Source organism: Clarias gariepinus, chromosome 5 (genome assembly GCF_024256425.1).
Source record: "Clarias gariepinus isolate MV-2021 ecotype Netherlands chromosome 5, CGAR_prim_01v2, whole genome shotgun sequence".
Taxonomy (NCBI): domain Eukaryota; kingdom Metazoa; phylum Chordata; class Actinopteri; order Siluriformes; family Clariidae; genus Clarias; species Clarias gariepinus.
This window is the reverse complement of record NC_071104.1, coordinates 32,006,959-32,030,852: the sequence shown is the minus strand read 5'-3', so window position 1 is coordinate 32,030,852 and position 23,894 is coordinate 32,006,959. Positions and strand designations below refer to the sequence as shown.

At 40.8% G+C, this 23,894-nt stretch overlaps 1 protein-coding gene across 1 annotated transcript in view; it reads left to right on the top strand.

Moving 5' to 3' along the window:
- The window catches only part of LOC128523938 (activin receptor type-1-like), a 48,641-nt gene that overhangs the window by 22,557 nt on the left and 2,190 nt on the right, over positions 1 to 23,894 (top strand). The window contains exons 2-11 of the mRNA XM_053496158.1: positions 6,823 to 6,896; positions 7,412 to 7,669; positions 9,271 to 9,522; positions 9,776 to 10,039; positions 16,049 to 16,254; positions 19,022 to 19,121; positions 19,981 to 20,127; positions 20,251 to 20,526; positions 21,444 to 21,641; positions 23,542 to 23,672. Coding sequence (XP_053352133.1) covers positions 6,830 to 6,896; positions 7,412 to 7,669; positions 9,271 to 9,522; positions 9,776 to 10,039; positions 16,049 to 16,254; positions 19,022 to 19,121; positions 19,981 to 20,127; positions 20,251 to 20,526; positions 21,444 to 21,641; positions 23,542 to 23,672 — 1,899 coding nt within the window. The 5' untranslated portion in view covers positions 6,823 to 6,829. The remainder of the gene's footprint in view (positions 1 to 6,822; positions 6,897 to 7,411; positions 7,670 to 9,270; positions 9,523 to 9,775; positions 10,040 to 16,048; positions 16,255 to 19,021; positions 19,122 to 19,980; positions 20,128 to 20,250; positions 20,527 to 21,443; positions 21,642 to 23,541; positions 23,673 to 23,894) is intronic.

Here is a 23,894-nt window from a genome sequence, read left to right as displayed (position 1 = left end):
TTATAGGGTAATGTTTAACTCTTAAGATTCTGTGTATTAAATAAAAAAGTGTGTAGGACAAACTCCACATCAATGCTATTTATTCTCTTGTTAATACACGGAATCCATCAGACACATAAAATGTAGCTAAAGGCCCTCGTTACTTCGTACACTCTTAGAAAATTGTCCCTTGAAGGGTTCTCTAAGGGGTCATTGCACTATTAAGGGTAATTAGCCTCTTAAAATGGCTACACTTGGAACCTGATGGGGATCATATAAGGGGACAATCGAAGAACCCTTAATAGTCTGGCACTGGCGAGAGCTACTTGTACATGTGCTACAACAAGTCACAGCAAGAAAATATTCGAGCAAGCATATTTTACAAGATCTGTTCTAGCCAATTAGTCATGTACTTTATTCTTTCTACTTCCTGATGCTAATTGACGCTGGTTGTTAATAGTCTTTCTTTTCTTTTTTTTTAAAGGTTAGCTATTCAGCCTGTGGCATCTCTATAATAATGATCTAAAATAAATAAAAAGAACAGTCAGGGCTACACAAGACGGTGCTGAGCAGTGTATCAACTTCTCTAGATGCTTTCAGCTTGTGAGAAGCAAAGAAAAGAAAAAAAACCTCTGCTTAGATCTTACTTGAGCCCTAAGCGTCTGGCCAGTTTTGGCCCCATTTGACTCCTCGAGTGCAGCGTCTCTTTCTTTCTCCAGAGCGACAGAGCGCGTGTTCTTTACTGAACTGTCTGGGTTTGATCGCGCCTCTCATCTCGTCGTCGTCCCCCTGTGGGCTGACTGACTGCAAGACACTGATATCAGATCCAGGATAAGGAGGTGCAGGGGAACAGAGCTGACTGACCTGATCTGACTCAGGGTGGGCTGGAAAAAGAAGGCGTTTAAAAAAAGAAAAAAGAAGGAAAAGAAAAGGACAGGAACATATAAGGTAGGCAGAGAGAGAGAAAAGGAAGAGAAGGAGGCGAAACAAGGTGAAGCGGATTAGAAAAATGGTGAGGGAGATTTTGAGAATTGAGAAACGAGATGAACAAAAAAACGGGAGGGAAGCACACGCTGAGAAAAAGGAAGTGAATTAGAGAGATTGATGAGAGAAGTGAAAGAAGGTGAGAACTCCAAGAACACATCTTTGGCGTTTTTGTCCCTTTTTAATTTAGGCATCATTTGTCCAAAATCCTTTATGGCTCTAACACCAGGTGGGTTGTATTCGCCTTATCGGTTAGATTTATTCACGTTTTTTAGTTTTTATTCATAATGCTACGTCCCGATGAGATTTCTGTTCCAAGCAGCAATTAAAAAAAATTAATAAAAATTCCCCACAAGGTGCCACGTGTCAGTAATGTCAGTTCTGTCTGTGCCAGGATTTGGGTACATAATGCTGGTAATGGTTTTAATTAGACCAAATAAGCAGCCACCTGCAAAGGCATGGCACATTTTATCTCCTGAATAAAGAGAGACTGAAAGAAAAGCTTTAATTACAGCTGAGCCGTGAAAGCTGGGTGGGAGGTGAGCCAGTTCAAACTATGTTGGAACTGATGACTATAGCAGAAGCAAGAACTTTAGCCGGGGCTCTTTTTTTTTTTGTTTGTTATTGGGGTGCGTGGTAGTTCAGGTATGATTTTAGTCAAGAACTATATTTCTGTACATGTGGTTATTGCTAACTGTTGGTTAGGGGCGGTAAAAGGAATAATGAGAGGAGCATGCAATTTCCATGGTTTAGTTTTTAGAATAAAGCAGTGCTCTAAATGTAAAGATTTTAGCTGATATAGTCTGGTGTTGTATTTATTTATGTATTTCTGCTTCACCTTCACTTAGCTGACTGCTTTTTCGTCTTTGCTGAAAATATCAGCCGACTCTCCAGGGATGTGTGCTGCAAACGTGTCCGGGTGTTTAGTATCAAAAAATAAATTCAGTGCTGGAGGTGATTCTGCAGTATATTTTTTTTTTTTTTCCTAAACATTGCTTACTACTGGTCTAGGCTTACTATGTAGAAATCGATTGAACTTGTACCGTTTTATAAAGGAGCGTTCCAGAATAAGAGAATATGCAGGATTTGAATCAGTTTGAATCTGATGCCTTTACCTTCTTGGTTCGTTCGTGCAGGTGAGAGCACAGCAGTCTCACTCGGTTGCAGACGGGAACAAGAAATAGCGGTGGTCTCTGTCTGCTTCCAAAGCGAGTGTGGTTTCATTGCAGTCAGACAGCAGTTTGGCTTAACCCAACTCCAGGAAGTGAACCAGACACGCTATATTATAGGTTGTAGGCATTATTTCTTTGTGGGTGCATGCTGAGCTGACACACACAAAGCTGCAGCACTGCAGAAAAGCAACATTTAGAATAGTCATGTCAAAAAAGAAAAACAAACTAGGTAGAAAGAAAGTAGTCATTTATATAATATGTATTATATATGTATTATATATTATGGATATCATTTTATTTATTGCTCACGTTTAGTTTACACTTTTTATTTCATATTTCATATTTATGTATATATGAAATTAAACATGAAATTAAATCCTACAGAAAATACTTGTAATACTTGTATGCCCGAAAAGAAAGCAGGATATTATATAATCAAACACTTTTTAGACAATAAACAAAATGAGAGTTTCTGGGTTCAGCTTTACAGAATCAAAAAAAAAATTATTATGGAAATGTGTATGACATGTGAGAAAATGTGTATAAATGATCAGATTGGAAAAGATCTAAATCCTCAGACGAACTGTGGGTGGTTTTGCAGGATGCCAAGTAAAACTTAAAAACCTAGTAGCTATTTTCCCTATAAAAGTGCACAAATTCTACCTAAAGGGTCCTCATAGCATCGTCACAATATTATGTTACAATTATTATTATTATTATTATTATTATATTATGTTTTTATTTATTTATTTAATATTTATGTTTTTTATTTTGACACTTCGACAGATGTGTGTAGAAATGTCCATAAACTCACCCCAGCTGCTTGAAATTCCAAGGTTACATGAAGCACCTTGATGCTTGCAGGACAAATCTGTGGATTCCATAATGGTACTGTACTGCAGTTTTAGTAAACCACAATGGTTTACCTATAACATTTAAAGTGTTGACAGTCAGACAGGATGGTGGTTATACTGGTCCACCCTGCTAACATGTAGACCAGCCGCTTTCAAACTCACATCTCTGTTAACTGACAAGTTGAAATCTATTGTAAAGTAATCTTTAATCTAAACAAGTTGGTGAACTGTTCAGTAAAAGTAGTTGCGTGAGTTTTCCTTCTGTTGAAGAGAAGCAGCAACATTGGGGTGTCATTGGAGTGTGTTAGCTAAGCATGAATAACCAGCTAGTGAGTCACGACCTAAAATACACTAGCTGGCTAGATAAGCATAAATAGCTAAATAGTGTGTCATGTCTAGCTACCATCACCGTGGAATATTAAGATACTGACATCAAAGATAACGTAATATTGGCTGAAATCACTCACTTGGTTAAAAGAATTGGGTGTACAGGGTTCAGTGTGATTTTAAAAAGGGCTCTTTTAATGTTCTAATACTGCATATCGAAAAAAGCTTGCTTTTCTGTCACAACCAGCATTAACCTTTTCATCACTTTGATCTACAGTAGCTCTTCTATCGGATCAGACTACATGGGCCAGCCTTGGCCACCCATGACCCTGTCGCCAGTTCACCAGCTTTCCTTCTTTGGACCACTTTTGGTAGGTCCTGACCACTGCTTACCAGGAACATCCCACATGAGCTGCAGTTGCTCTGACCCAGTCCTCCACCAATTACATCACAATTTGCCCTTTGTCAAACCCTTGCCCATTCTTTTCTGCTTCTAACACACCAACTTCCGGAAAGCTACTAATATATGGTAACTATAGCCACTGGATGAGTGACATGAACTTTGAGTCATCGGCGGCCAAAGCTAATAAAAGAGCTACCGTAGCTCAAATTGGGTAAAAGCTTAATGCTGGTTCCAACAGAAAGGTGTCGGAACACACAGTGCTTTACTGTTTTGGTGGCAAAGGGAAGGGACCTACTCCATATTAGGCGGGTGGTCAGAATGTTGTGGACTGATCAACATATATTATTAAAAGATAAAGAGCATGTTTTAGACTGATGGATTATCTTAGCATTAGTTGACCATCAAGCTAGCTAGCTATCTTAGCCACAGCTTGGCTATTGGCATGCTGGAAATTAATAAATGTGCTGTAGCATATAAATGCGGACGAGTCGCACTAGTTCAGAGACAATGCAGAATGATTATCTTTTTTTTTGTGTTGTTCAGATTGTGGAGGAATAATAGAATAAGAAAGGCATTAAATGGCGATGTAATGTACAATCGTAGGTCAGTGTGCGCAGGGAAATTCAGGTCACTCAATATACTGCCTGCCGGTTTCCTTTAAGAGTTCTTGGGATAATTGAGTGAAATCCCCAGCTGTATTCATTCTCCTAATTGAAAGCAGAAAATGCCCCGTTTCCTTACATAGTTCTATTTCTGCGAATTCCCGTTTTGCTCGCGGTCTGCCCCACTACCCCTTCATTCACCTCGCTTAACCCCCTCGGTTTGCCCCTGCTCCTGCTGCTAACGGTCACCGATTGTGTGTGTCTGCCTTAGTCTGTGTGTACGTGTGGCCTGATTAAGTGAGCAAAATGTGGTCTCTGGGCATCCACAATGCTGCCAGGCGAGCATTAACAGGACACACTTAATTTTTTATGTCTGGGAGCATCCAGCCAGCCACAAAAGCTCTCTCGCTTGTGCTCTCTCTCTCTCTCTGTCTCGTTTAGACACACGCAAATCCACACACATAAGCTAGATAAGTGATTTGTGTGGAATAAACAGGTCACGAGGGAGCTCTTAGCTGCTAGCGTTTTATCATGTTGCAAGAACAACGATGATGATAGTAGATTTTGAGTGGGCTTTTATAAACTCAGCTGTGTGTGTGTGTGTGTGTGTGTGTACGGGCTAAATGACTGAAATGAAGTCGGGAAGGCATGCGTGTGAGTGGGCTGATTTTAGGGATCCTGGCTCTGAATCACTCTTCAATTCTGCATTCATCCGTCCTGCTGTGCGTCTATCCCTCTCTCCTCCACCACCACCTCCTCGTCCTCCTCCTCTTCCTCCTCCTCTCACGTCTGGCTTTTCCACTCTATCTGCCAGGCAGCCTCCCCTCCTCTGTCTATCTGTCTCCCTCTCTTTCCTCCCTCTCTCTTTCTCTCTCTCACTCCATGTTAGCCAATCGTAGCACTCCAGTCTTCCCACTGCTTGCCACTCAGTGCCTTGTTGCCAGGACGACAGAAAGGCATGAGACCCACTTTAGTTCAGGATTTTAAAGTTGCCGTTGATTCCGTGCCCAGCTGGAAAAGAGCTTGCGTCCCATAGAGCATGAAACCCCATGCTCGCATATCTTTTTTTTCTTCTCATTCATATTAAGGGTGTGGTTTATGATGTTTTAAAAGTGTCTCAGATAGTGTAATAATTGTGCAGTTTTAAACACCACTCATTTAAAGGATTGTCGTGCAATGCTATACTTTAGCTGTTGGTATATTTTTCTGGTCCAAAATTCAGCTCTACTCCTTAGCTGAAAGACCAAAAAGCATCAAACCTGTTATATATCTGAACTACACGAGTTGGACAAGCTATACCCATCACTTCTTGTTGAACGTAAAATAATAGTCACACATTGAAAATCGACGGATAACTTGTCGCGTCTGTGTGTGGGAACTGTACACACCCTCTTTCACCACGTGCACATCATAGAACCTCGGCTGGGAGTTACAGTCCTGACCTCCCTCCAAGTTATTTCCACATGTTTGATCTGTTAAAGGAATTCCTGGGAGGCCAGCGTTTCAGATGTGAAGCAGGCAGTCCCATCAAAACCCCTGGTGTACTGAGAAAATGATGAATATGACCATGAATGCCATCGATGAAGATGGTTTTCTCAGTATGCCGGAGATATGATAGACCGTAGAATTTAATTGTATGGATGATCATCATTTTTACACAACATGGTCAATAATAATCAGGTTTCTTGTGTACGTTGAGTTTACTGGTTGACGTCTTGGCATACACGGTAAAAAGGGCTATATAAGTTTCATGAGCATCAATCTATCATTTCTAACCCAAAGTTTTCTTGCTTACAATGAGGAGATTCGGAGTAGAGGACGTCTTGCTGAGATCGACATAATTTTAAATTTGTTAAAAACACAAGCAATACCATGGAGACCTCTGCCAACATGCTGAACAAAGACATACCTGTTCCACCCCTGACAGGACTCACAAACATCCGATAGGTGTAGCAAGCTCACGCCCCTGACATGCCCTTAAATACCCTATGACTTACTTGTTAACAGAGACCTTTGTGAGTATAAACAATTTATCGGCAATCTGGACTCCGATGAAGTCATTCGGCTGGAGGAAAGATCTGCGTATAAACGTATAACCGATGGTGCGCGGTTGTGGAGGAATCCTGACCTCTTGCTCCACTAATCTCATGTTCCCCCTCTCTCTCTCTCTCTTTGCCTGCCTACTTCTTCCCTTTCCTGGCACTTACTTTATAGCTATCTCTCTTCCTCCTCTTCCACACTCTGCTCTCTGGTCTTTGAATTGCATCTCCTTTTTTCTGGCAAGATGTAGGAGGGTGTCTCCGTCTGTCTGCATGTGTGGGGGGTGTTTTTTTTTTTTTTTTTCCTCCTTTTTTTTTTTCTTTTGCAACTACGCAGTTTCGTTACTCCAACTCGGATGAATATGAGTTAGCAGTTTTAAAGAAACAGAAGGTGAAATCTGCTTATATGCGGCACATTTGGTTTTTAATTTATAACACATCTTTCTTTGCCTATGATTCCAGGTCTGCGATGGTCGATGGCATCATGATCCTGCTGCTTGTGGCCTTGACGGTTTTACCAGCTGCCAGTGTGGAAGGTAAAAGTTGCACGGTTGCTCTCTAGTCATAACCTCGAATGCAGGAGTCTAGCAAATCTCTGAAGGGCCATTGACAGATGTGTGCATTTGAGAGAGTGGATGAGTGAGTGAGACAGTTAGTTAGCATCCTCCTTGCTCAAGGACACTCTCACTCTGTGTGTGTGTGTGTGTGTGTGTCAACTTGTTTGTGATGGCTTCACTGATTGCCTTTCCAAGTTAAAATGATGACTGAGCATTTAATACTTTAATTCTTTCCCACTCTCCTTCTACGTATAATGTATTAACCAATCCACGATGGAACTGATGTGCAAAGCCATGTGTAATGAATCCCAAACTCTGTGTCCTTCTTTCGACTTTCCCTCTTGAATTTCACTGCTGCTTTGCATAGCATACTTTAGTAACCTCTGAAGTAGTATTTGACATTGCCGGCTCTCCGCATCGCGGTACTGCAGATAAAAGAGGGAGGAAGAATGATTCACTCACCTCTTGTGTGCTTATGTGTGTGTCCCGCGTAGATAAAGCCATGGTGAATGACTTTGAGTGTGTGTGCGAGGGGCAGTCATGCAGCAGCAGCGGCCGCTGCCTTGGCCAGCAGTGCTTCTCTTCTGTCTCCATCCGGAACGGGACGGCCCTGCGACAGAAGGGTTGCATTGTGGGTAGAGAGGAAGAGGCGGTACAGTGCGGAAGCTCCCTACTGGAGTCTGGCGTCATGGTGCAGTGCTGCCAGGGAACACTGTGCAACAGCAACCTGACTGTGGAGATGCCAAGCTCAGGTGGGTCTCCTGATTTTCATAAAGATACAAAGAACCCTTGGTATTAGGTGCAGTTACATCAGGGATGTGCAACGTTTTATTGATTTCCTTTAAAAACAAATAAAATAAAATGCCAAAATTAACGTACCTTAACCAGCTTAGTACATAAAATTGCTTTAGACTACTGCAAAATACCAAATAATCCAGACTAACATAAAGGAACCTAGGCTTTTATATACCAGCTATTATAAAGTAATCTGGACCAGGATAGACGAACCTGTATTGACTAATGTAGACCAGCATATAACAAACCAGGATGATGATGAGCCAGGATACTTAGGCCTGAATGATATAAGATACGTCATTGTAGTCTACTGACCAGGATTAATCTGTAGGATAAAAATAATCTTGACCTGAATGCACAGATAATAATCTGGTATCTAATCAGATACTAATCTGGATCAGAATGTAAACAAGGCTAAAATAGACTACCTTAAAGACTGCTAACTACTAAAATTTAACATGAACAAATCAGGATAAACTATTCTCTCTGTGAATTTTCTATTGGATTAAGGTCTGAAGACTGGCTAGACCACTCCATGACCTTAATGTGCTTATTCTTGAGCCACTCCTAAGTTGCCTTGGCAGTATGATTGGGGTCATTTTCATGCTGGAAGACCCATCCACAACCCATCTTCAGGAGGTTCTCATCCAAAATTTCACAACACATGTCCTCATCCATTGGCGCCTCAGTGCAGCAAAGTCAGTCTGTACCTTTAGCAGAGAAACGGCCCCAAAGCATAATGTTTCCACCTCCGTGCTTGACTGTAGAGACTGTGGTGTTCATAGTGTCATAGTCAGCATTTTTCTAAAAAAAAACAAGTCAAGTTGATGACAAAGAGCTCAATTTTGGTCTCATCTGACCACAGCAGTTTATCCCAATCTTTCTCTGTTCATTGGCAAACCTTAGACGGGTCTGTACATGTGTCGTCTTGAGGAGGGGAAGCCTTGCTGTGCTGAAGGATTTCAATCCAAACAGGCGTATTGTGTTACAAATGGTTTGTTTGGTGACTGTGCTTCCAACTGTCTTAAGATGTAGTGTAGTCCTGAGCTGGTCCTTAGTCCAGCCTTGTGCAAGTGTAAAATCTTGTTTCTGATTTGCTTCGACAGCTCTTTGGTCTTGCCGATGGTGGTGAGGTTTGAATGGAAGATAGAGATTTTGTGGACAGGTGGCTTTTATACAGATACCACATTGTTGTTAGGAGCACCTACTTAAATTGATATGTGTACCACAAGAGCACATAACCAGTCTGTGAGAGGCAGAATTATTGTTCGTTGGTACGTTGGTAGGGGATCAAATACTTATTTCAATTATTGAAAAGCAAATCCAAAATAATCCAATCTAAACCAAGTTAAAGGATGGAAAGCTAATATAGACCGGCATATACACATCAGTATTACTAATCTAGCCCAGAATTTATACAATGGAATAAACTAACCTGGACCAGATTATGCACATCAAGATACCAGCATATAAATAACGGGATTATCTAATCTAATCATATACAGATCAAGATTAACTAATCTACTAAACTCTTTTTTTTTTTTTTTTTTTTCCCCAGATAAAGACTCCAGGCTGCATATATGTAAATGTGAGGGAGCGGAGTGTACAAGTGGGGGCTTTTGCACGGGAGAGCAGTGTTTCTCCTCCGTCACCGTCGCTAACGGAAACCCGCAGCACCGTAAAGGCTGTTTCTCTGCTTCTCAGAAGGGCGGGGCTAACTGCGACACACCCAACTCACCAGATAGCATCATTAGCTGTTGCACTGGATACCTGTGTAACGCCAACATTACAGTGGAGCCCCCTAATAGAGGTAAGTAGTGCAATGAATCATCACTGCAGTTTGAGGTGTGCTGTTATAGGAAAATAATCAATAATGAGGAATTGCTTTTCCTATCCTGAAGTTTCCTTCACTGACTCCATCACTTTAACATATCAAGTACTATATATCTTGTTATATCGAAAGAATCAACAGCTTCTGACCAGTTTAGATTTGAATGTAAATTCACGCGTATTCTTTGCTAACCTGCACATCTGTTCTTTTTTCTGATCCTCCCTTTAAACAGACACGGAGACGAAACTGCTCCCGAAAGAGCATGAATGTGTGTGTGAGGGCCGTTCCTGTGTGAGCGGTGGGCGATGTAGGGGGCAGCAGTGTTTCTCGTCTTTGACCGTAAGCGACGGAGTGCTCGTCCATCAGAAGGGCTGCTTCACCGTGTACGAGCAGGGTCGCATGACCTGCAAAACCCCGCCCTCACCTGACCAGATCGTCGAGTGCTGCCAGGCTCACCTGTGTAATATGAACCTCAGCGTGGCTCTGCCTGTCAGAGGTAAACACCATTATAGATGTGTATACTATTACATGTATTTATTTGGCAGATGGCATCATGCAAAGTGAACGATTGCTTTTCCAGACCACATGGACATCCTTGCACATGCTGAACAATGCACACAGTACCATGTGCAGGGAGGTTTATGATTTCCATAAGAAACTACCATTTTATATCATAGACAGACTCAACACTACCTGCAATTCCCGCTTCCTGTTGTCACCTAGATAAGGACGGGCCCGGAGTTCAGTCTGGGTCCTCTCGAGGTTTCTTCTTATTGCCTTTCCAGGGAGGTTTTCCTTGCCACCGTCGCCCTCGGACAATCTGATCACTTTGATTTATACAGATTTCCTCACACGTTTCAAACTCATTTCCCGAATTCCCTTTAATTCTATAAATTTGCTTTGCAACAATGACTATTGTTTAAAGCGCTATATAAATAAATCTGAATTGAATTGAATGTCTAAAGGATTTAAATGCTGAGAATGCAGGAAAAACCTTATTGTTGGAGACACTGGATTTTGGCACAAAATAACTTCCTTTTCTTCATTCGAGAGGTTAATTTCTACAGTAGGTCTAGGCAGCATGCTAGCATTTGGATTACCATGTTGATCGACAGTTTCATGATGCATGTGTGTGTGGTACTTCAGGTAATCACTTCTCTGCCTGTTATATCCAAAAGGCTTGAGCCACCCCTAATTTCTTATTTAAGAGAAATATATAGGAAGTACTCAGTCCTGCTCCACTTCATATCAACCCATTGTTGAGTATTTTACTGTAACAGCGTCCCCGCCTCCCCAAATTTCCTCCAGGTACTCCGATTTTCTTCCACGGTCCAGAGATATGCAGATTAGGGTAATCGGTGTTCCCGTAGTGTGGAAATGAGAGTGTATGTGTGTGCATTGCGATGGATTGTCCTGCAGTCCAGGGTATCCCCTACCTTTCCCCCTTTCAGTCTCCTGGGATTGGCTCCAGGCCCCCCCACGAACCTGTATACAGGATATAGTTGGTATAGATGATGATTAGACAATGATGACAGCATGTGATTGTGCTCTTATTACACTTTCAAACTAAAACGGCATCATTTTAATTCTTGTAAGCATGCACCGTGTATCTTCTAACCTTCACACACACACACACACACACACACACACACACACTGCTCTTTTTATTAGCGCCACCCAGAACAAAGGCACGGTCAGTTAAACCCTTTTGTTGTTATGTTGAAGCCTGGCGTCCTCATCGAGGAGCAGGAGCAGTGCAGCAGGTGCTGGGGCGTGATTCTGCAAAAATCCTGGATCACGGGCCGCGAATGCCCTTCACCTCTACTCTCTCCTCTCGCGTGAGCTCCAATGTGAGCTGAGATTCAAGAGGCGACTATCCGATCCCGGTTGCCCGATCAAAAGCCTGTTCTGTACTGGGCTCCGTTTAGTTGAGGCTCAGAAAACCAGGGGTTCCGCTCAGCACAGCAGGGCATGAAATTATCTACCATTATCACTCCTCTGAATTCGGTCTTTTCAGACTCGTACATGTTCCAGCTTTATTGTCGCACAATAAAAACAGTCCTGCTGTGAAAGGGAAGCTCCTGGACAGCAGTTTTTCGCTTCAGCGATTGGCTTCTTCCGCTTTTGTCCTTGTGGAAACATGAAGGAAATGAGTCACGATGTCTGCCTGCCTGCCTGCCTTCCAGGAGCCTGTGAAATTTGTGCTAGCGTTAGATCGAATGGATTTTTCCGGACGAGTCTTGGATTTGCATTAAACGAAAACTGTTGATTTTTAAATCAAATGATTCAAGTTTTATCGTGAACTGAAATCCTTAACTGTCTTGCGTACAAGTCTTTAGCAGTCCTTTATCAGTATTCATTAATTAATTCATTTTCTATACCGCTTATCCTATATACGCGCGGGGGGTCTCGAGCCTATCCCAGGAGACTTTGGGAACAAGTTGGGGTACATCTGGACTGGGGGCCAATTTATTGCAGGGTACATACATGCGCACTCGCAGGAACCAAGCAATTTGGGAACACCAATTAGCCTAATCTGCATGTCTTTTGACTGTGGGAGGAAACTGAAATACCTGGAGGAAACCCAAAAGCATGCAAACTCCAGGCACACAACTGAACCCGGACACTGGAGGTGGGAAGGCACTGTGCTTCTCCCATTTATTTTTAAGATTTAATATTTCATATAAAATGACTTTTGAGTATTTTTATTTTTATTTTTTGGATGGATCGCCAGTGTGCTTCCAAAGATGATAAAAATGTTCTTTTTTTTATACTGGTCAAGGCTTCAACAAGCCAAATAGATTTCCTCCCTATTGTGACCTCATATAACAAGTTACCCTTCTCTCCTCTGGCTAAATTATTTCAGGGGTAATTTAGCGAGGGCATTAACAGACATACTTCGGAAGAGCTCTGAGACCTGTGTTAACCTGGTAAAAAAAATGGGTTCCTTTAATGCATGATTTGAAATGACAGCAAAACGTGAGCAAAATTGTAACATTAATATCACTTTCGGATCGAATAAGAACTTGCGTTTGAAATAATATTAGAAGAAAGTATCGGTTTTGTAGAACATTTATTAAATATGAAGAAGGAGTAATACTTTTCATAACGGCGTAAAAAAAAGGATGTTTTAACAGACTTTACACAAATGAAAGTGTTTGTGATCTGAAACGTTGAAAATGAGAATTTGTTTGCCTTTGGATATCTAATTATGCAAATTTAAACACTGAGATTAGTTTTAAATGCTACATTCCAACACACATTATTGAACCAGGAGCATGAAATGTGCATAAGTCAAGCTGAGAATCAATAAAAAAAAGGAAAGTTTTAAACACATTTACACTTCCTCTGTGATATTAATCTCAGATATAGCCTGTAATATATTCTTATAACTCGATTCATAGAGTTTATACAACCCTTTCTATAATCATCTCTCAACGCAAACGTCATGTTAAGAAATTATTCTTCGACAACCTTTCCACATCATGTAGTTCTATACATGTCTTGGACAATTTTTAGATTGTGATCAGTTCTAAAATACCCGTATGAACATGAGCGCATGACGCCCTAACGTCCAAACAAGCAGGCGTCTTTGGTTGTCAGTGCTCTGATCTCTTTAGGAAAACAGGTTTTACTAGAATCATTTTTTTTTTGTTTTATCTTCAGTTTCTTGACCTTTGAAATGAAGCTTATGACTGTCACACACAAGAAAGCACAGGAGACGAAGGATTTATCAGATCTGTCGGGATGGAAGAAAATTCTTTCTTGTCTCGACTCTTCATTCTTCTCCGAGGAATGAAAAGAGGAATTATGCGAGACAAATTATGTTGTCTTCTCAAATTGTAGGCGTGTACGTGTTGTGTGTGCCTGTCTGTTCATGTCTTATTCTGCATACATGTGTTTGTGTGTGTGTGTGTGTGTAAGAGAGCGAGAGAGCACGATTTTAATCAGGCTGCTGGATTTATCCCTGCCTACTCTAGGAATAAACGGAGTCTTGAGTGCAAGTGAGCAGAAAATGGCGTCTTTGTCTGGAGTGCAGCCCTCTTTCCTGCAGTCTCGCACGGGAGCGTGTGGGAGGTTCTGCTGTGTGAGGCTGCAGGCTGTGTTCTGTGGTTCAGGGGCACCATAAGCCCTTGCTTGGCCCACCTTTAGCCTGTGTTTAACCGGTTTTAACATCTCAGCCCACCTTTCAACGATTCAGCCCACTCTGCACCATCATGTCTTGTTTTAAGAGCATGGAGAAACCCAGAAGCATAAACGATCTTCTAACCAACTTCTAACCCTCATCCGACTCTGACTTACAGCGCTGGATCTCTGTAGCTTCCTTTTAACATGGTGATGCCGATAGTGCATACTTTCCGAGTTTCAGTTTACGTTTATAAAATTTAAGTTAAATAATGGAAAGCATGATTTGTTTTATGGCACATTTTTGTGGACATTTTTTTCACTACACTTTTAGCACCGAATCTGCGTTTTGTTACTTGTTCTAGACAGGTGCTGGATAACTGCGAAAAGACCGACTTTGAACAGAAAAGACACTCATTTTGCCGGGCTTGTAGCATTGAATTCCTTTAAAAAAATGAATAAACTAGCAGATGGATGTTTTACTAGATAATTTAAAACAAAAGCTTACTGAGAAAACACGCATGCAAACTCCATGCACACAGAGACGGCATTCGAACCTGGCCAGGAATCGAACCCGGACCTTAAAGGTGCAAGGCCACCATGCTGCCTTTATTACTTAATTAATTAAATATTGTAGATTAAAATGAAGAAATGGAAACAAACCATTCAGCATCACCAGTACACTAATCACCGGACTGATCATCTGTCATCATCTGCCCCAGTTTTTTACTGGTTCATCTCTTAAGTTAGATGTTTTTTATGCTTGAATGGTTTAATGGTCATTGTGTGGCCTAACAAACAAAAACATTCCTCTATGAAACTAGTCAGAGTAGGAGATACTGTATCTTAATTATTTGTAGGGTAAGATGCTTATTAAAAATGTCGTTAATTAAGCTGTAATTAACATTTCAAAGCAACATCTCAGAAATACTCATTTAAAAAAAAAAAAAACAGTTTCATACAGTGGCGACATGGTGCCTTTGTGGTTAGCATCGCCGCGGGTCTGAGTGCATGAAGTTTTGTGTTCTCCCCGTGCTTGGAGGGGTTCCTCCGGGTACTGTTCCCTGTCACAGTCCAAGCACATGCAGTTTAGGCTAAATGGCGTTCCCAAATTGCCTGTAGTGTGAAATGAGTGCGTGAGTGTGAGTATGTGTGTGCTCTGTGATGGATTGGAGTGTGTACCCCAGCGTGTACCCCACCTCATGCCCCAAATAAGACTCCTGGGATAAACAACCCTGTATACAGGATAAAGCGGTATAGACGATGAGTGAGTTAGAGCTTTATGAAAGTGATTTGATCTGTTTTAACAAACCTAGATGTAAAAGTTCATTCATCAAATAGTACGTGGATTAGACTAGGTTAGAATGTAAGCATTGTAGCACGTATTGGGGTTAAATAAATGCATGCAGATTAAAATGAATCACATGAATCTTCTCATAAGCGTTTGTTTTGTTGCAGTCGGACTTCCTGCCGGTTCCGACCCCATGTGAACATTTTAGTTCTAATCTGTCCTGTTCTTTTCCATCCAAAGTGCTTTTCTGACTTTCTGAAAACCTTGACTCAGCCCACATCGAGCCTAACTTTAGAACCCCTTTTTCAACCTACTTCTAGCCTCGGTTTGACTCTCCGTAACTCATCACAAAGCTCTGAATTTTTCTGTAGCTTCTGCTCAGCTATTTCACCCGCAACCCAAACCCAAACTGTGCTTTGATTCTGTCCACTCGATCGGCCCACTGTCTGTTTGCGGACCACCTCAAGTTAGGGCTGTTTGCTCTTCAACTGTGTGGGTTCCTCGGAGCAGGACAGAGCTGTATTTGTATGTGTGTGTGTGTGTGTGCTGTACTGTAAGCTACTGTGTGTGTGGTCCAGGCAGTTTGGGTGCAGTGTGGGCTTCAGCATACCTAATTATTATAGCCTCTCCCAGCAAAAGCCCAGTCTTAACTGCAGCGTGTGTGTGTGTGTGCGTGTGTGTGCGTGTGTGTGCGTGTGTGTGCGTGTGTGTGCGTGTGTGCGCGTGTCTGTGCGTGTGTGTGCGTGTGTGTGCGTGTGTGTGTGCGTGTGTGTGTGCGTGTGTGTGTGCGTGTGTGTGTGCGTGTGTGTGTGGTGTGTGTGTGTGTGTGTGTGTGTAAACCCTCAGGCAACTCGAGCACACCTGGGTAAATGAAGCTAAAAGTCTCTTTGTATTAAAAAAAGAATAGAAAGAATTCACGAACAGTTGAACTTACTTGACCTGAGTCAATAATTACATCTCTGCACCCTTTCTACTATATACGATGATTCAATTGCGACAAGTGTTTTAGCCTTTTTAGTGTCACTAAGGGTAATAAACCTGTAAAACAAAATACTCTTGTTCTTAATATTGTCTCTTTCTCTGTCACAGTGGTGGAGGGCCCTAACTATAGCGTAACAACGTTGGCCATCGTGATCGTGGCTCCAGTCATTGTTCTTATTATCCTTTCAACGGTGGCCATCTTGATTTTCCGCCGGATCCACCGTAACCAGATGGAGCGGCTGACGGCCCGCGATGCCGAGTACGGCACTATCGACGGACTCATCGCGTCCAACGTTGGCGAAAGCACACTGGCGGTGAGATTTATTCTGATGCTTAATATTGCACTGTTACAAACAGCCTTGTGTGGTTTATTTAAAGTCGGTAATGCATGACTTTTTTTTTTTTTCTTACAAAGATGTCAATTGCCCTCAAATCTCTTAAGGATTACTGTACATCTTTCTAGATTATTTGCCTTCTCAATATTTATCAACGTTCTTCAAAAGGAAGGTACAGTAAAAAAAAAAAAAAATGACCATCAAAACAAAATTATCTAATATTTTCATTGTTAAAAAGTCATATTTATAAGTAATGTTAAATATCTTGGCCATTCCGAGATTTAAAAAATATATCCTTTTTTAGCCATGGTAAATTTCTGTCTTTAAAGTTTAAGCAAAAAAAATAAATAATTGACAATCATTTTGATATTCTGTAAAGCCAATTATGTGAAAAAGGGTTAATTATAAAAAAAAATAAAAAACACAGTGTTTGAGTCCAGTCTTACTTTTGTAAAACGCGCAGATAAATCTAACTGATGCTTGTGTGCCGTGTGATGGATTGGCCACCCTGGTCGGGCTGTTCCCCACCTTGTGCCCCAAGTCCACTGGGATAGAATGAGCAACAGAGTGAGTGAGAGGGATAAAACTGTAATTTAAATAAATAACATCTTCCCCAGCAGGCCGTGCTCCTCACTGAGAGCTCCTTTCCTGGCTCCTGGTGTTTATTTGCTCAAGTCAATGCAGTTGTCCTTTCCGAAAACCTCCCGCAAATCTCTCCTCTGGTTCGCTAATCGCCCCCTCAGTCGAGCGAGCCGGGGCATTTAGCCCGCTCCCCCAGCAGTCTCCCACAGCATTGCGGGGTGTGTTTGCTGAGTTGCTGGAGTTTGGATCTTTTTCAAGTCGTATTCACGGAGTCTCGTGGAGTGCTTGGCAACCAGGGCTGAACTATGCGGCGGCTGAATGTTGGCCTGAGCATAATTAAAAAGTACTTTCCAGAGCTGGGAGAGAGGGCCAGAAATCGTATTAAGAGATAACAGTTGAAGAGGCGTATGTAGAAACACATGTGCAGCATCTCTTGGTTGTCTTGGGGTCAAAGAATGTAAAAACACACCATACAGCCAGGGAGCTTCTACAGCCATCGTCCCTCTCAAGACTACCAAGCCTAGATCGCGGTTTAAAGCTGCAGGGGTTTAAGTTTGTGCTCTCACGCATGCATTCCCCTGCTCTCTAAATTCTCATCATCAGGCAGATGTGTTTATCTCTGGTTGCTGCTTTGGATTACATCCTCTTTATTCCCTCCTCATGCTCGCTCTCTCTCTCTCTCTCTCTCTCTTTTTTTTTAATAGCATGTCATGCTGATAGAAGTCCATGTTCTGCTTGGTTGCTCAATGTCTCCATCTGGTGTTGTTAGGACTCTGCATTACAAACAAGGCCAGGGAAAGAGACACTCCGGGTTTAAACGGAGTCTGGAAGGAGGATTAGAAATGGGATAAGTGCTGGCATTAGTCAGCCTTCTAATTGTGGAAAGTCAATCTCTCAGTGAGATTTTTTTTTTTTTTTTTTTTCCTCCAACAGCAAAACAGATTGGCTGTGTTCTGGCCTAAACAATTGAGGCTTTAGTGGGTGTATTTGCACTGTAGTAAAAATTGCTTTATAATGAATTTTTGAAATTTCTGAATAATTAAAATGATGATAAATTTGACAGTTGATTTAGTTTTTTAAAACAAAATTGTACATTTTAATATAGAACATGTAACCTAATCAGACAATATTTCAAGAGAGGTTTGAGTTTTGTAAAATTTGCTAATATTGACAAGTTCTTCTCGTTTTGGAAAGCTTCTGTCATTTAAAAATATTCTGCCTGACATACTGACATTCTAATGTTCTGGCCTAATGTTCTCATTGTGGGTTTCGGGGACCTCACTGTCTCTGTGGCTTTTGTCTTTATTTTTTATCATTTTATTGATTTATTATAGATCTTTATATTGGTAGAAATCACAACATAAACCATACTATAAGTTATTTAAAAAAAATTTATAATAATAATAATAATAATAATAATAATAATAGTATTAGTAGAATACTTTTTTATGTTTCTACCCATGTAAGTAAATTCTTGTTTATGTAAATCCTGTTCTTATGTTACCAGATGGACACAAAAGAAAGAATATTAGTTTTTCTTTGCATGTGCATGTAACCAATACATTTAAATACAATGCAAATTTTTAAGGTGCATTAATGACATCAAAATGATCAATTAGTCATCTGTTTTTGGATAATTTAAAACAAATACTATTTTCATTTATTTATTTAATCTTACAGTTTTAACAGTTAAACGTATTCCTGAATGCAATTGTTTGGAAACCCCCTGCTTACACAGAGCACGTTAGTGTTTTGGGGTGTAACCTTAGATAAGGCACACAAGCTTTCCCTTTCATGTATCAATGAGCTTTTTAGAAGAAGCCCTGGATTAAAGAATACTCACCGTATGGTCGGTTGTTTACATTGTCAGTCAAGTGAACCTTATGGTTATTGTTTCTTGGACACGGTAAAAAAGTTACGGTAAAAAAAGCAACTATTTCTAATGCTTTAGCAAAGGCTGAAAGTCTAAAACATGAGAATATGCATTACGTCCCTAAACACAAACTAAAGCCCTAAGTGTATAACTAGTGTTCACTTCTTTTGATTGTCCACCAGAGGGCTGCCATATTCTTATGCATTACAGACTGACTGTCTAACCATCACCTGACTCAGCATTAATATTATTTATAACTCTCTCTCTCTCTCTCTCTCTCTGTCTGTGCAGGATCTGTTAGACCACTCATGCACATCAGGGAGCGGTTCTGGACTGCCTTTCCTGGTACAGAGAACAGTTGCCAGACAGATTACACTGAACGAGTGTGTGGGTGTGTATCTAATCCGTCTCCTCTTCTCCTTAAAAGATTTCTCCTTTTGTGCATCTGTGTGTTTTTTCCAAGGACACACACACATCTGTTGTTTGCCCTCTTTAGAGATTCTGTCATTGCTTTTTTATTTTTTTCAAAATTTTAGGAATACTTTTTTTCCCCCCCTCCCTTGAGAATGAAAGACAGATGTGGGGTGTGTGGGTACTGATTAGATGAATGCGTTTAATCCGCCGTGTCTGTTTGATTCTCTGAGGCAGTAAATATCAAAGTCTTGGTGTTAATCTGTAAAAAAAAAAAAAAAGGCTGTTTTTGCCAGACTTCCTCCAAACGCCTGTGATGCTACATGCCTTTTAAGTCCACCGACATGGTTAGTTTAAGAGAAGAAGGCCTGAGCGGTTTACTGATAAAGACTGTCTGCTGTTAAATGTATAACGAAACTGATCTGAAGATTTAACAAACTGTTTCATGAGATAATGCTAAAGTTATTTTATAAAAAGTTATAGTTCGCTAAGTTTGTATTCAGAAACAGCCTGACCTGTTGTTTATTAAAAACAGCAATAGGTTGTTGGCTAAAGGCAGGCTTTTATATAACGGATACGAAAGTTGGTAATTCAGTAAAGTCTGGCCTCAAGTCACTTGAATAAAGGTAATTTCTGTCAGGAGCTAAACATTTTGAACTATGGTCCAGGAACAAGTCCGATCCCCGGTGGGCTGTCAAGTGGAAATACAGCTAAAGTTCCTGAGTTCCTATAAAAAGTTTCCCCTGGAGGAAATGCACATACTGAAGCACATCCCTTCTGGCTGCAGTACTTATAGTAATGATCCCAAAATGTGTGTGTGTGTGTGTGTGGTCTCTCAGGGAAAGGCCGTTATGGAGAGGTGTGGAGAGGTCAGTGGCAGGGGGAGAACGTAGCTGTGAAAATCTTCTCCTCCCGAGATGAGAAGTCCTGGTTCCGCGAGACTGAGATTTACAACACGGTGCTGCTGAGGCATGAGAACATTCTGGGTATGTCCATCTGTTCTGTCCAGCATGATTAAATACACGATGATTTAAAGGTGTACACATGGTTATAGTGTGAATGTAATCTAACTTGTTTTTTTTTTTCTCTTCTTTTTCCATATCGTACAGGCTTTATTGCATCTGATATGACCTCCCGTAACTCCAGCACTCAGCTATGGCTGATCACACATTACCACGAGATGGGCTCGCTGTATGACTATCTGCAGCTGAGCACGCTGGATGCCCCGGCCTGCCTGAGGATGGCGCTGTCCATAGCCAGCGGCCTGGCGCACCTGCATGTGGAGATCTTTGGCACACAGGGCAAGCCGGCCATAGCTCACCGAGACCTGAAGAGCAAGAATATTTTAGTGAATAAGAACGGCCAGTGTTGCATCGCTGACCTTGGTAAGGACATAAAAAACATACTTTAGATAACAAGCATTAAAAGACAAAATAGGAAATGGTAAAGCAAACTTTTATTAATCTGAGAAAATGTAGCTTTACTCCAGTGCAAGGAAGGAAAAAGCAGATGGTCAGATAGTCATGTTTAATAGGCAACTTTGATAAACTCTGTAATTTCATGGTTACATTTTGACTGTCATTAGTTAAGTGTTTTTTTTCCTCTTCTCAATTCATCACGAACATTTGCCATTCTGACCTGCTAATAATAGTGACCCGCATTATATCCCTACAAATCAAGAGCACTTTGCCCTTATTCAAAAAACTATACTGACTATAATGTTGTGAGGCTCTTCCAGCTCACCAGAACACCGGGTGGCCATTAGGCTCCAAAAATTCGGCCCAGCTTCATGCGGAAGCCTTAATGAAAAATCCATTAAAGTATACACCATGCTGTGAATACTGGGAAACTTTGCTTTGCTGAGGTCAGAGCTGGGATGGAAGGGTTTTGAGAATTTTTGGTAAACAACTTTTTCGAAACAAGACGGATTACGCATCAGGACAGGTTCATTTTTACCATTGTTGGTCATGGACAAACAGAATTAGAAAATTGGGTGTTATGGGTGTACTTGAGTTAATGTAATGTTTTTCTAAAAGTGCTCGTTGTAGTTTATGGATTTTTCCATTCCATTTCTGCATTTTATTATTGTATTGTTATACGTCCACAAGGGGGCAATGTGTATTATATTTTAAAGATGATTTTCTTTTTCTCCTCATCAAATGCTCTAAATATTATTTTAAGTACAGAATGACTATGAGATAATATAATTTAAGATAAATATTCATATCATAAATTATTGCCGCACAATAGGATTTTATTTGTTAATCTGGAATTTATGTTTATCTGTTTTTTGACATTCAAGGCCTGGCTGTGATGCATTACCAGGACACAAATGAGCTGGATGTGGGGAACAACCCTAAAGTGGGCACCAAACGGTACATGGCCCCCGAGGTGCTGGATGACTCCATTCAGGTGGACTGCTTCGAGTCATACAAACGAGTGGACATCTGGGCTTTCGGCCTGGTGCTATGGGAAATCGCCAGACGCACAGTCAGCAACGGTCAGACAGTTTTTACCTCCACTGATGCCTTCTGTCTGCCTGAGCTAATCTTTTTTTGGTTTATGCCTTTAGCCATTTTAGCAAAACAGAAATGAGCATTTCTTTCATGATCTTAAAGCAACTATAGACACACTATATGAACAAAAGTATTTGGCCAAACCTGCAATCAGAGTGTATCCAAATACATATACTTCAGTATGGAGATGGTCCCCCTTTTTGCAGCTATAACAGCTTCCACTCGTCCAGAAGATTTTGGAGTGTTTCTGTGGGAACTCTGGGGAATTTATGTGGTCAGGCACTGATGTTGGACGAGAAGGCCTGGCTCGCCATCTCCGTTCCAGTTCATCTCGAAGGTGCTCGGTGGGGTTACGGTCAGAGTCTTGTACGGGTCAGTTAAGTTCTTCCACACCGAACTTGTCAAACCACGTCTTTAAAGTCCTTGTTTTGTGCACTGGGGCACAGTCATGATGGAAAAGGGACTTCCTCAAACTTCCTCAAGTCTGAGATGTCCTGGTACGATAAAGCATTACGATCACTGGGCATAAGGGGCCTGATTGTAACACCTGAATTCAATAATTAACAGGTTTGGCCAAATATATTTGTCCAGATGGTGTACAAGTCAGAACGTTTTCCTACTAAAACCATAATTTACTTAATTATACAATTTTATATATATAACATTTATATTATATACTTGTTATCTATTTGGTAAATGCTATTTGACTAGTTGCTATCACCAAGTCTAACAGGATTTATTCCATAATTAAACTATTCTTTACTGCTAGCACTAGTTGGCTAGACAGGATTGCTAGCAGAATTTTTTAAGAATCAGTTAAGTTGCTAGTGATGTCTATCATCCAGTGGTTCTAAAACCACACCATCATAGATAACATTGGATGATGCAATCAGGCTTTTTTTTTTCCAAAATAAAAGCAGTCTATTATTTTTGGTCGTTTTTTTTTTTCCAGCTGGTGAATAATGGTTCCCCTGTGGGCACAAACCAAAACAGGTGGATGTGGATTGTGAAAAATCACAGGCTACAATTTTCTTCTTTATAGGTTTATACAGGCAATTACATTTTCTCTAAAGATGCTAATCTGTTTCACAAATACTTTTTAGCTAAATACATTTCTTTGATCCCTTGGCCATAGTTTGCGCAAAGACATAAAACCGTTAAAATGTGCAGTGTGCAACGACCTTAAAATGTTACGCTGAGATATTTAATCAAAGTATTTATGGAGGTCATGCTAAGCTGAGAATGCAAAGTATGCTTAAGTAGGAGTTCGGAATCTACTTCTAGGGATGAACGTTGAGTGGAATATTAATGTTCAAATGAAGCTGGAGGACTTGTGTTCACCAGTGGTATTCTGGGATTAAAGATTTTTTTCTTTAGGACCTCATTTGAAGTACAGATTGCTCAGCAGAAGCAGGGACTCTAAGAAAGAAACTGAGATTCTTGATCAGAATTGTCCCTGTTGGATGTCTGTGGACTCACACAGAGAGTGACAGTGGGAATGTAGGGGTACTGTATCAGCAAGACCTTCTAGTGCTATTAATGACTGAGCCTGAAGACATATTGTAGATCAGTCATGTGACTGTCGTGCCATCAGTAGTGTTTGAGTGCAGAGTGCTGAAATGGATGCCGGTTTCTCTACTGTGCGTAGCTTTCCCTTGCTATTTATAGTCTTTAAGCGGTAAAGCTTGACCCGGGGCACATTTCCATCGCATAATCCACCTGCATACCGCACAGATTAGACAACTTATCACAATTAAGCTTTGATTTTTACCCAACTCAAAGCAAAAGAAATTTTCATCATAAACGTAATAATTGGAAATGAAAATATTACATTTTTACTGTTGTAAACTTAAACAAAATAATTGATTTAATTTGACTATGCAGGTATTGTAGAAGACTACAAACCGCCCTTCCATGATGTAGTGCCTAGTGACCCCAGCTTCGAGGACATGAAAAAGGTGGTGTGTATAGACCAGCAAAGACCCAACATTCCCAACAGATGGTTCTCAGATTCTGTGAGTATATATTTATATATGTGAATATCAGTTAAAATGTTGAACACTTTTAAGTCCTTAATTGTTATTCCTCATTTTTAATGTCCTAATTATAAAGCAGTATGTTATACTGTACATTAGTAAAAACATGGATGTTCGTATTGTATGTACAACCTTAATAATCATGTTTTCGATTCACGTCACCCTGATATGAACCATGGGTTTTGAACATTATGTTGCATA